The sequence below is a fragment of the Lipophrys pholis genome (assembly GCF_963383615.2).
Source record: "Lipophrys pholis genome assembly, chromosome: 3".
Lineage (NCBI taxonomy): Eukaryota > Metazoa > Chordata > Actinopteri > Blenniiformes > Blenniidae > Lipophrys > Lipophrys pholis.
Genome location: NC_137627.1, coordinates 242,907 through 254,515, shown reverse-complemented (window position 1 = coordinate 254,515; position 11,609 = coordinate 242,907). Strand labels below are relative to the sequence as shown.

The window sequence follows — 11,609 nt, the reverse complement described above, 5'->3', positions numbered from 1 at the left end:
GAGTACGTGGAAACAAAGTGTAAGAAAGTCAGAATCTTATTGAAATGGGTGGCCGACTACAATACAGAGCTGTATGGGTATGCACAGGAGCCATGAAGACAACTCCCTTTAATGCCCTGCTAATAGAAGCAGGAGGGATGCTTCTGGAGCAAAGACCAGAGGAACTGGCATTGGCTTACTGGGTGAAACTGGGAGGTAGCCAGCCAAAGAATCCAGCTGCACAAGTGCTATAGAGCTGCTGGGAATATGCCAGGTACAAGAGGAGAGGGTTCGGATGGTCAGGAAATGAATGGGCCAAAAGGTATGAGATAGACGCCTTCGAATTTAGACTCTGAATGTAAAAGTGGATTTAAATGTTTGCAATATGAAGAATGGATGGAGTCCGAGTGAAGTAGATGAGAGAACGAGTGAATACCTAAGAACTGTTTACTACGATTATCTCAAAATATTCACAGACAGATCCAAGAACACAAAGCGGTGTGTACTGGTGTGTACTGGTGTACGCAGGGGCGTACATACCAATGTTTGGTGTATACATGTTAAAACGCCGATCAGATCATTTGTCAGTCTTCACAGCTGAAATGGTTGCAGCCACCATCAGTCTCCAGTGGGTGGAGGAGGTCAGACCAGACGGGGTGGTGGTATGCACAGACTCACTTGCTATGCTAGAAAGCCTAAAGTCAACACACAGTATTCAGGAAGACTTGCTCAGTGAAGTGCAGCACGATGTGCACAGACCTCCTCCTGAGGTAGAGTTCTGCTGGCTGCCAGCTCACACAGGGCTGAAGGGCAACGAGGAGGCAGATAACAAGCAGAAAGGGCTCTGGATAAGGATCTAATGGTCACAACACCATATGGAAAAGTAGAGGGTAAAACAATGATAAGGGAAATGGGTCTGAAAATATTGCAGGAAAGATGAGAAAAGGATGAGAAAGGAAGGACATATCACAACATACAACAAACCCAAATCTTTAAAGAAAGCAAGAGAAGAGAAGAAATGATCCTGATGAGACTGAGGGTGAGACATACTGGTCTGAATGACATAAAGAATGTAATGAGTAACTAGAATACTGACAGTGTGAGAGACGTGGTGCCAAGGACAACGTGGAGCAGATATTAATGCACTGGGTAAAATGTGCAGCAGAAAGAAAGAGGCTGCAAGGGGAAGTGAGAGCAGCGCAACGGGACTGAATAGAATAGAATAGAGTAGAGTAGAATAGAATAGAGTAGAGTAGAATAGAATAGAGTAGAATAGAATAGAATAGAATAGAATAGAATAGAATAGAATAGAATAGAATAGAATAGAACAGAATAGAGTAGAGTAGAGTAGAATAGAATAGAATAGAATAGAATAGAATAGAATAGAATAGAATAGAATAGAGTAGAGTAGAGTCGAATAGAATAGAATAGAATAGAATAGAACAGAATAGAGTAGAGTAGAGTAGAATAGAATAGAATAGAATAGAATAGAATAGAATAGAACAGAACAGAACAGAATAGAATAGAATAGAGTAGAGTAGAATAGAATAGAATAGAATAGAATAGAATAGAATAGAATAGAATAGAGTAGAGTAGAATAGAATAGAATAGAATAGAGTAGAGTCGAATAGAATAGAATAGAGTAGAGTCGAATAGAATAGAATAGAATAGAATAGAGTAGAGTAGAGTAGAGTAGAGTAGAATAGAATAGAATAGAACAGAACAGAATAGAATAGAATAGAGTAGAGTAGAGTAGAGTAGAGTAGAGTAGAATAGAATAGAATAGAATAGAATAGAATAGAATAGAATAGAATAGAATATAGTCGAATAGAATAGAATAGAGTAGAGTAGAATAGAATAGAATAGAATAGAATAGAACAGAATAGAGTAGAATAGAGTAGAATAGAGTAGAATCGAATAGAGTAGAATAGAATAGAATAGAATAGAATAGAATAGAATAGAGTAGAGTAGAGTGGAGTGGAGTAGAGTAGAGTAGAGTAGAGTAGAGTAGAGTAGAGTAGAGTAGAATAGAATAGAGTAGAGTAGAGTAGAGTAGAGTAGAATAGAATAGAATAGAATAGAGTAGAGTAGAGTAGAATAGAATAGAATAGAGTAGAATAGAATAGAGTAGAGTAGAGTAGAGTAGAGTAGAATAGAATAGAATAGAATAGAATAGAATAGAATAGAATAGAGTAGAGTAGAGTAGAATAGAATAGAATAGAATAGAGTAGAGTAGAGTAGAATAGAATAGAGCAGAGCAGAGCAGAGCAGAGCAGAGCAGAGCAGAGTAGAGTAGAATAGAATAGAATAGAATAGAATAGAATAGAATAGAATAGAATAGAGTAGAATAGAATAGAATAGAATAGAGTAGAGTCGAATAGAATAGAATAGAATAGAGTAGAGTCGAATAGAATAGAATAGAATAGAATAGAATAGAATAGAATAGAGTAGAGTAGAGTAGAGTAGAATAGAATAGAACAGAACAGAACAGAATAGAATAGAGTAGAGTAGAGTAGAGTAGAATAGAATAGAATAGAATAGAATAGAATAGAATATAGTCGAATAGAATAGAATAGAGTAGAGTAGAATAGAATAGAATAGAATAGAACAGAATAGAGTAGAATAGAGTAGAATAGAGTAGAATAGAGTAGAGTAGAATAGAATAGAATAGAATAGAATAGAATAGAATAGAATAGAATAGAGTAGAGTAGAGTGGAGTAGAGTAGAGTAGAGTAGAGTAGAGTAGAGTAGAGTAGAATAGAATAGAATAGAGTAGAGTAGAGTAGAGTAGAGTAGAATAGAATAGAATAGAATAGAATAGAGTAGAGTAGAGTAGAATAGAATAGAATAGAATAGAATAGAATAGAGTAGAGTAGAGTAGAATAGAATAGAATAGAATAGAATAGAATAGAATAGAATAGAATAGAGCAGAGTAGAGTAGAGTAGAATAGAATAGAATAGAATAGAATAGAATAGAATAGAATAGAATAGAGTAGAATAGAATAGAGCAGAGCAGAGCAGAGCAGAGCAGAGTAGAGTAGAGTAGAGTAGAATAGAATAGAATAGAATAGAATAGAATAGAATAGAATAGAATAGAATAGACTGGAGCCTGGAGCCTGGCCGACATTACTGGAACAGAAGGGGAGAAAGAGAAAGTAATGTCAGGAAGGCATTGTTCAACTTTCTGATTTCACAGGGAGAGTATAAAGGTGGGTATGTGACGCTACACACTCATGTACAGTAGGTGGCGGTATGCACCTGACGCTGTTTACAACGCGCCAATAAAGGAAAGAAGAAGAAGAAGAAGAGGCTGGCAGCACTCAGCATGGACGGAGCCAGCGCCGTGGTGGCGTTCTTATGTCTGGAGAAAAATCCCCCAAAAAGGAAGAGGAAGACATGGACGCGGTCGTGGCTCGGAGAGAGAGGCCAACTTGGAATGCCGGTTCTGCAAGGAGAGCTTGAAGTAAGTACTTGTTAGCATCTACTAGCGGTTAGCATTCACTGCTTTGTGTTGTGCTCTTTGATTTTCCAACCAAACACATGTAAACATGACAAACAGCATGAATGTGATGACTATAGAGATGTTTGATGCAACATACTAAAAATCTGCTCGTTATGTCGTTTAGGTGGACGATCAAAGAGGCTTCCAGGAACTACTGCGTGTGGATGTGGAGCAGTTTAACGATCTGCTTCAGCTGGTGGCGCCATACATCTCCAAGAACAACACCCAGCTGAGACGGGCCATCAGTGCCAGAGCGAGGCTGTCCGTCACTCTGCGCTATTTGGCAACAGGTAATTGTGTCGAGTAGAATTAGTACGATGGTCCCTGTACTGTAACAGTCTTCTGGAGAGGGACAGACGTCTGTCTCTCTGTCTCTGTCTCTGTCTCTGTCTCTCTCTGGGGGCTTTTCCACCAGAAAGAACCAGGTTCTAGTTCTGGTCCAGGGGTAGACTTAGCACCAGTTCTTTGTCTTTCCACCTCCAAAGCCCTGGTCAAACAGGGGCTACGCTGGCCCCACTTCATTGCTGGACCAAAGAGGAGCCAGACTGGGACCCGACGTGTCATCAGCTGGGGGCGGAGGTATCTCTGGAGGTATCTCTGGAGGTATCTCTGGAGGTATCTCTGGAGGTATCTCTGGAGGTATCTCTGGAGGTATCTCTAGAGGTATCTCTGGAGGTACGGTATCACTGGAGGTATCTCTGGAGGTATCTCTGGAGGTATCTCTGGAGGTACCTCTGGAGGTACCTCTGGAGGTACCTCTGGAGGTGTCTCTGGAGGTATCTCTGGAGGTAAGGTATCACTGGAGGTATCTCTGGAGGTACGGTATCTCTGGAGGTACGGTATGTCTGGAGGTATCTCTGGAGGTATCTCTGGAGGTACGGTATGTCTGGAGGTACGGTATGTCTGGAGGTACGGTATGTCTGGAGGTATCTCTGGAGGTATCTCTGGAGGTACGGTATGTCTGGAGGTACGGTATCTCTGGAGGTATCTCTGGAGGTATCTCTGGAGGTATCTCTGGAGGTACGGTATGTCTGGAGGTATCTCTGGAGGTATCTCTGGAGGTATCTCTGGAGGTATGTCTGGAGGTACGGTATGTCTGGAGGTACGGTATCTCTGGAGGTTTCTCTGGAGTTATCTCTGGAGGTACGGTATCTCTGGAGGTTTCTCTGGAGGTATCTCTGGAGGTATCTCTGGAGGTACGGTATCTCTGGAGGTATCGTATCTCTGGAGTTATCTCTGGAGGTATCTCTGGAGGTATCTCTGGAGGTACGGTATCTCTGGAGGTATCTCTGGAGGTATCACTACCTACAAGGAGGAGGCCAGGTTGAACCGGCTTTCTGAAAACTCCAGCGAACACGGAGCCCCAGAGTGGTTCTAGAGAAAAAAATTTAACTAACACGTGGGAACGAAATAATAAGTCGTTCCCTGAAGTTAATAATACGAGGGAACGATATAATTCAATCCGCATTCGCGGAGCCGCGGCTCGGGAGGTGCTGCAGCGCTCCACCTGTCAGTCAGCTCCGTCAGATAGAATTCAGAAGCAGGTTTCCATTGACGTTTATTTTTCACCCTTTTCATGGTGACATGATTCTAACTAACGTCACGTCCAGGTCTTGTTTCACCTTCTGACCGCCGGCTGAGGAGCTGCAGCCGCTGAGCAAGGCAGTGTGAGGCAGCAGGGGGCGCTCCGCTCCGCTACGAGACGCTCCAATATTATTTTAGAACCACAGAACGTCTTTCTAATGAAGCCAGACTTCTGGTTCCTCAGGAACTAAAAAACAAACTACAAACTACTGGAAATGAAAGCTTGGAGTTTTATAGGAATAAAATGATCCTTTTAATGGCTTCATGTGAAAGAGAACTTTAATCAGAGTGGTTACCTAGGTTACCATGGAAACGGCTGTAGAGCAGCGTTCTATCATTCTACACCTCCATTCCTCCATGTTGAAGCTTTTGATTCAGACACGTCCAGAAATAAAGTGAAAGCAGCAGAAAGTCACTATGGAACGTTGGAATGGTGAAAAATAAGACCCAAACTCATCCACGGTTGTTATTTCCCCTCTATGTCCACTCTGGGACTCTGGACTAAAGCAGGACGGACGTGAAAAAACACCAATCGAGACAAGAAGAGACGTAATGTCTTCTGGCTCTTTGGTGCATCAGAGGTTCAGGTCAGACTAGATGGAGCGACCCGGACTAAACCTCTGGTCCAGTCCGTCTCCTGGTTCCTGGATGAGCACAGGGACCCGGACTAACCCTCTGGTACAGTCCGTCTCCTGGTTCCTGGATGAGCACAGGGACCCGGACTAACCCTCTGGTACAGTCCGTCTCCTGGTTCCTGGATGATCACAGGGACCCGGACTAACCCTCTGGTCCAGTCCGTCTCCTGGTTCCTGGATGAGCACGGGGACCCGGACTAACCCTCTGGTACAGTCCGTCTCCTGGTTCCTGGATGAGCACGGGGACCCGGACTAACCCTCTGGTACAGTCCGTCTCCTGGTTCCTGGATGAGCACGGGGACCCGGACTAACCCTCTGGTACAGTCCGTCTCCTGGTTCCTGGACGAGGCTGTCGGTGCCAAATTGGTGTAATCAGTGACGTATCACGTTTTGGAGTGACGCAGTGACGTCGCTCTACTGGCTCCGCTAACGGTGGAAAAAGAACCGGTTCTTTGGTGGTGCTCATTTAAGAACCGGCTCTGAACTAGAACCTGGTTCTTTTTGGTGGAAAAGCCCTCTCTCTCTCTCTCTCTCTCTCTCTCTCTCTCTCTCTCTCTCTCTCTCTCTCTCTCTCTCTCTCTCTCTCTCTCTCTCTCTCTCTCTCTCTCTCTCTCTCTCTCTCATAGACAAAATAAAGCAATCTTCCCTTCTTGATCTTCACGTTGGCAGGAGAGTCATTTTCTTCGTTGAGCGTCCAGTATGGCATCGGTCGGAGTACTGTTGGTTTAATTGTTAAGGAGACTTGCAGGATGTTGCACCGTGTCCTGAAAAAAGATTACCTGAAGGTGAGCTCTATTTTGAAACGATTGAATGCAACATGCAGGACATTATTAACATATATGTAGTATTCACAGGAATGTAAACCGATGCCATTATTATTTTCTTCTGTTTTGACTCTTTATAGACGCCAACAACAGAGCCTGAATGGAGAGAGGTGGCCAGCGGGTTCCAGGACAGATGGCAGTTTCCTCACTGTCTGGGTGCCATCAACAGCAAGCATATCACCATTCTTTCAAGCAAGGGTGGGAGCCCCTTCCGGAAGTCTCCGTTCTCTCTAAACCTTATGGCTGTTGTTGATGCCCAATATCGCTTTTTGTATGCACATATTGGTACACAAGACATAGCATCTGATGGAGGTGTGTATGCTCAGACTGACCTGGAAGCAGCAGTGGAAAGCAACCGCTTAAAAGTTCCACCAGCACAAAGTCTACCTGGCACAGATGTAGTCATGCCTTTCATGTTTGTTGCAGATGAGACTTTTCCTCTTCAAACACATTTAATGAGGCCATACCCCTTCAGACGTCTCAACCATGAGCAGCGTGTCTATAACTACAGACTGTCAAGAGCCAGACGTGTTGCAGAGAATGCGTTTGGTATACTTGCTAACAGATGGCGAGTCGTCCTCACTCCTATTCCTCTGGAACCAGAGCCAGTCTCCTGGATAATCCTGGCTGCTCTGTCGCTGCACAACTACCTGCGAGAACAGGCCAGAGACACTTACATCCCCCCTGCTCTGGTAGACACGGAGGATGAAGACCACCACATCATCCCTGGAAGCTGGCGAAGTGACGTCACCTTTCAGCCAGTGCCTGCTGGCAAAGACCGAAATCCCACCAGATCTGCAACAGAGCAACGCGACAAACTCAGAAGCTACTTTTCCTCCCCAGCAGGTTCCCTGTCTTGGCAAGAAAACATGGTGTAATATGGCAGGAAACAATGCAAATACAAAAGCTATTCATGGACCTGATATGTAATTATGTTGTCCTGCTGATTATTTCCACTGGGCATTCCCATCATGCTACCTGGAGGTGGATGAGGGGCTGGACTGGTAAGAGAAGAGATGTAAGGAACAAAAGTTCTTTGTAGGACGTTGTGGGAAGGCGTGGTAAATTGGCATGTGATGACATGTCGGTCTTTATCAGGTGGCCATCTAGATGACGCTCTGAGGAAGACTACAGGTGTTAGAACGTGACACCATCAACAGCCCCAGCAGGAGGAAGAATTAGAACGTGACACCATCAATCAGCAGTACAGCAGAAAACCTGATGACCAGCAGGAGCATCAGTGTCAACATAACCATGCTCCTGGAAACCCTGAAACTGAAACCCTCTTCCTTCTCCTCCCCCTCCCCCGCATCCTTCTCCTCCTCGCCCCCTCCCCCGCATCCTCCTCTTCCTCCTTCTCCTCTTCCTCCTCTTGACTTTGGTGCTCGGAGCCAATCAAAACACAATTTTTTGCAAAGAGCTCCCAAGGTAGAACTTTTTGTGTTTATTATATTTATTAAAGTTTTGACTAAACAAAGTTACAAAAGACAATGGTGGGATGGATGGAAGTTACAAAACAAACTTAAAGCCCCCCCACCGACACACACACACACACACACACACACACACAGGGAAAACGACTCCCATAGTCACTGTCAATTACAGAAATAAAAGGTGAGAAATCAGGATGTAGTGTATAACACAATCATTCTTGATTGTCAAGTAATGTAAACTGATCTGTATCAGATACCTCACCAGCTCCACCTGTTCACAGGAAATAATAGCTAATTCAGTCATACCAGTCTCATAAGATATACTGAACTATCCATCCATTTTGTCCTGCTTCTCCATTTCCAGGTCACAGGGGTGTCAGTCTGAGCACCGTCACCCAGATCACATTGACCCATTAAGAACCTTCCTGCAGGTGGAGAGCCCTCAGGAAGGTGGAGAGCCCACAGGAAGGTGGAGAGCCCTCAGGAAGGTGGAGAGCCCACAGGAAGGTGGAGAGCCCACAGGAAGGTGGAGAGCCCACAGGAAGGTGGCGCCCGGCGTGGGTCATGAACCCTCTACCTTGAGAGTCTCATGCTCTACCAACTGAGCTAGCCGGGGTTGCTATACTAAACTATTCATTTGGAATTTGGACCAGAAATAACAGTAAAGCTTGAAGGATTTTAGAGTTCTTGACACAGAAGAGTTGACATTTCATTCGTCTTTGTGCTCATTATCAAGACAGCAAGTATGATTTCAAACATTTCATTTATTTACAATGACGACAAATAAACAGATTCTAACTACATATATGCAGCTCGGGGTGTGTGTGTGTGTGTGTGTATGTGATGATAGAGGGAGAGAGGTGGAGGCAGTGTGTGTATGTGATGATAGAGAGAGAGAGAGAGGTGGAGGCAGTGTGTGTGTATGTGATGATAGAGAGAGAGAGGTGGAGGCAGTGTGTGTATGTGATGATAGAGAGAGAGAGAGAGGTGGAGGCAGTGTGTGTGTATGTGATGATAGAGAGAGAGAGGTGGAGGCAGTGTGTGTGTTGTGATGATAGAGAGAGAGGTGGAGGCAGTGTGTGTATGTGATGATAGAGAGAGAGAGAGAGGTGGAGGCAGTGTGTGTGTATGTGATGATAGAGAGAGAGAGAGAGGTGGAGGCAGTGTGTGTGTATGTGATGATAGAGAGAGAGAGAGAGGTGGAGGCAGTGTGTGTGTATGTGATGATAGAGAGAGAGGTGGAGGCAGTGTGTGTATGTGATGATAGAGAGAGAGAGAGAGGTGGAGGCAGTGTGTGTGTATGTGATGATAGAGAGAGAGGTGGAGGCAGTGTGTGTGTTGTGAGACAGAACTACAAACGGCGGCTCCATTCAGAATGCTGGTTCCCAGAGAGCAGGAAGGCTGTCCTCCATCTCTCTAACCCTCCGGATCATAGGTCTCACTTATAGAATAGAATTACTTTACTCATCCCAGAGAGAAAGCCTTATAAAAGCTCCACTCAGAAAACTACACAGAATAAATAGAAGGTAAAATATCAGTACAACAGCATAAAGTCCAATCAGTGATATTAAGTGTTAATATAAACAGGGCTAAGCTCAGGCTTGACTGGTGGAACATGAAAAACACAGCAAACACTATTTACATGGAGGAGTGATGGAGGAAGGAAGGATCTCCCAGGACTCTGGAGGAATGAGTCCACACATGGCCTCGCCCACAGCAGGCTGGGACCGGCTCCAGTGCCCCGCGACCCTGACTTGGATCAGTAGGATAGGAGATGGATGGAGTCTGTTGCTGAAGGTGTTCCTGCTGTGGACCTCTGATCTCCGGTCCATCACAGGACAAACACTCAGACAATCACACACACTCCTATTCACACCGAGGGGCAATTTAGCCTCACCCACACACAGGGGGAACATGTAAACTCCACAAAGAAAGGCCCAGCTGGTATTTGAACCCACGTCCTCTTACTGTGAGGTAAGAGTGCTAATCACTGCTCCACTGAGGCCCATAAATATTAATTTATTCATAAATAATATTTATTCATTAGTACTCCGTTTTTTTTTTATAGTTACAGTATTGATAATATAAATGGTTTTAATGGAAGAGCATGTAGTGGTCCATAAACCTAGTCCCCCACATACCACCCAAGTCCACTACAGAGCCCCAGGAGATCTTTCCTTCATGTGAAAATAAGACTCTGGAGCTGCTCCCTGTAAATAGTGTCTGCTGTGTTTTCTGTTTCTTCCTTTCTACTCATTCCAGTCACTGTTGAGTCTTGCACATGATATCACTTACTTTATTTGAATCATGTTTTATTTGATATTTAACTGTCTTTGCTATTTATTTTGCTGTCTTTGGTGGCATAGCTTGGTTGGTAGCGTGCTCGTCTCCCAATGCGAAGGTTGCAGGTTCGATTCCCATATCTGCCTACATGCCGAAGTGTCCCTGGGCAAGACACTGAACCCCAAACTGCCCCCATTGGGCTGACAGCGCCTTCCATGGCTGCAGCCTCCAATGGTGTGTGGATGTAATGAGCGATGTAAAGTGCTTTGGGGCTGTTGTCAGCGAAAAGACACTATATAAGTTAGTCCATTTATTTATTTATTCTGTGTGTAACATTGCCATTAAAAGATATTCTATTCTATTAATAATGAATGGGGTTATGTTTCAGTTTATGAACTACTAGTAAACTGATAATAACTCAGTGATAAATTGATTATAAATCAATAATGAATTATATTAATAACAGAGGCGCTCCAGCTGAGGGGCGGGACTTCCGCCGACGTCGTGTTGGTGATGTCATCGCGTCGGGTCGGGGACTGGTCGGAGATGAAGACAGAGACAGAGACAGACGTTTAACTGCGGTTCCTGGACACCGAGCCCGGCTCCAGGATTCCGAGCTCGGCTCGCTCACAGTACCGCTGCTCCGTGGCCTCCATCCGAAGCGGATGTGGTGCGGGGAGCGGCAGAGGACGTGGTTTGATCGCAGGCAGAGTTCGGGAGGAGCAGTTTCTGGAGAGGGAAAACAACATGGCTGCGGCGGAGCTCGAATGGATCCCGGAGAGCCTGTACAACACTGCGATCTCCGCGGTGGTGGACAACTACAGCCGCTCCAGGAGGGACATCCGCCTGCTCCCGGAGAACATCCAGTTCGATGTGTACTACAAGGTAAGGAGGTCCAGGGGGAGCAGCTTATCACACACTCGGCTCCACTTTGTGTAACCAGCTGCTAACACTGCAGCTAACGTTAGCATCAACAGCCGCACGACAACACTGGAAAACCTCTCAGTCCTCTGTGGAAAACCTGCTTTTTACTGCAAGTTCTCTGTGGAAAACCTGCTTTTTACTGCAAGTTCTCTGTGGAAAACCTGCTTTTTACTGCAAGTTCTCTGTGGAAAACCTGCTTTTTACTGCAAGTCCTCTGTGGAAAACCTGCTTTTTACTGCAAGTCTACTCAGGAAAACCTGCTTTTTACTGCAAGTTCTCTGTGGAAAACCTGCTTTTTACTGCAAGTTCTCTGTGGAAAACCTGCTTTTTACTGCAAGTTCTCTGTGGAAAACCTGCTTTTTACTGCAAGTCCTCTGTGGAAAACCTGCTTTTTACTGCAAGTTCTCTGTGGAAAACCTGCTTTTTACTGCAAGTCTACTCAGGA

At 44.7% G+C, this 11,609-nt stretch overlaps 2 protein-coding genes across 8 annotated transcripts in view; both read left to right on the top strand.

Annotated features, from left to right (window-relative positions):
- Positions 1-3,255: 3,255 nt before the first annotated feature.
- On the top strand, positions 3,256-8,759 carry LOC308107863 (uncharacterized protein). Of its 7 annotated transcripts, none has more exons than XR_013935249.1 (7): positions 3,267-3,442; positions 3,606-3,771; positions 6,370-6,485; positions 6,605-7,528; positions 7,623-7,952; positions 8,322-8,426; positions 8,465-8,759. XR_013935249.1 is itself a non-coding variant. In XM_080460435.1 (5 exons), exons 1-5 carry the CDS (start codon positions 3,305-3,307, stop codon positions 8,372-8,374), a joined length of 591 nt encoding a protein of 196 aa, XP_080316561.1. In that variant the 5' UTR covers positions 3,269-3,304; the 3' UTR covers positions 8,375-8,759. The 7 variants fall into 7 exon arrangements, 2 of the variants coding, with proteins under 2 accessions (XP_080316560.1, XP_080316561.1); XR_013935251.1 differs by having other exon boundaries at positions 6,605-7,542; XR_013935250.1 differs by having other exon boundaries at positions 8,322-8,759.
- A 1,990-nt stretch (positions 8,760-10,749) lies between these two features.
- appbp2 (amyloid beta precursor protein (cytoplasmic tail) binding protein 2) overlaps positions 10,750-11,609 on the top strand; it is a 34,639-nt gene continuing 33,779 nt past the window's right edge. Inside the window, exon 1 of the mRNA XM_080459153.1 lies at positions 10,750-11,125. Within this exon, the coding sequence (XP_080315279.1) occupies positions 10,988-11,125 (138 nt within the window). The 5' untranslated portion in view covers positions 10,750-10,987. The remainder of the gene's footprint in view (positions 11,126-11,609) is intronic.

Bases quoted from the DNA above. Each gene is read 5' to 3' on its own strand.
- LOC308107863 (XM_080460434.1), top strand. From the start codon at position 3,305: ATGGACGGAGCCAGCGCCGTGGTGGCGTTCTTATGTCTGGAGAAAAAT. The intron at 3,772-6,369 runs GTAATTGTGTCG...TCACGTTGGCAG, and splicing joins TCTGCGCTATTTGGCAACAG to GAGAGTCATTTTCTTCGTTG. The intron at 6,486-6,604 runs GTGAGCTCTATT...GACTCTTTATAG, and splicing joins TGAAAAAAGATTACCTGAAG to ACGCCAACAACAGAGCCTGA.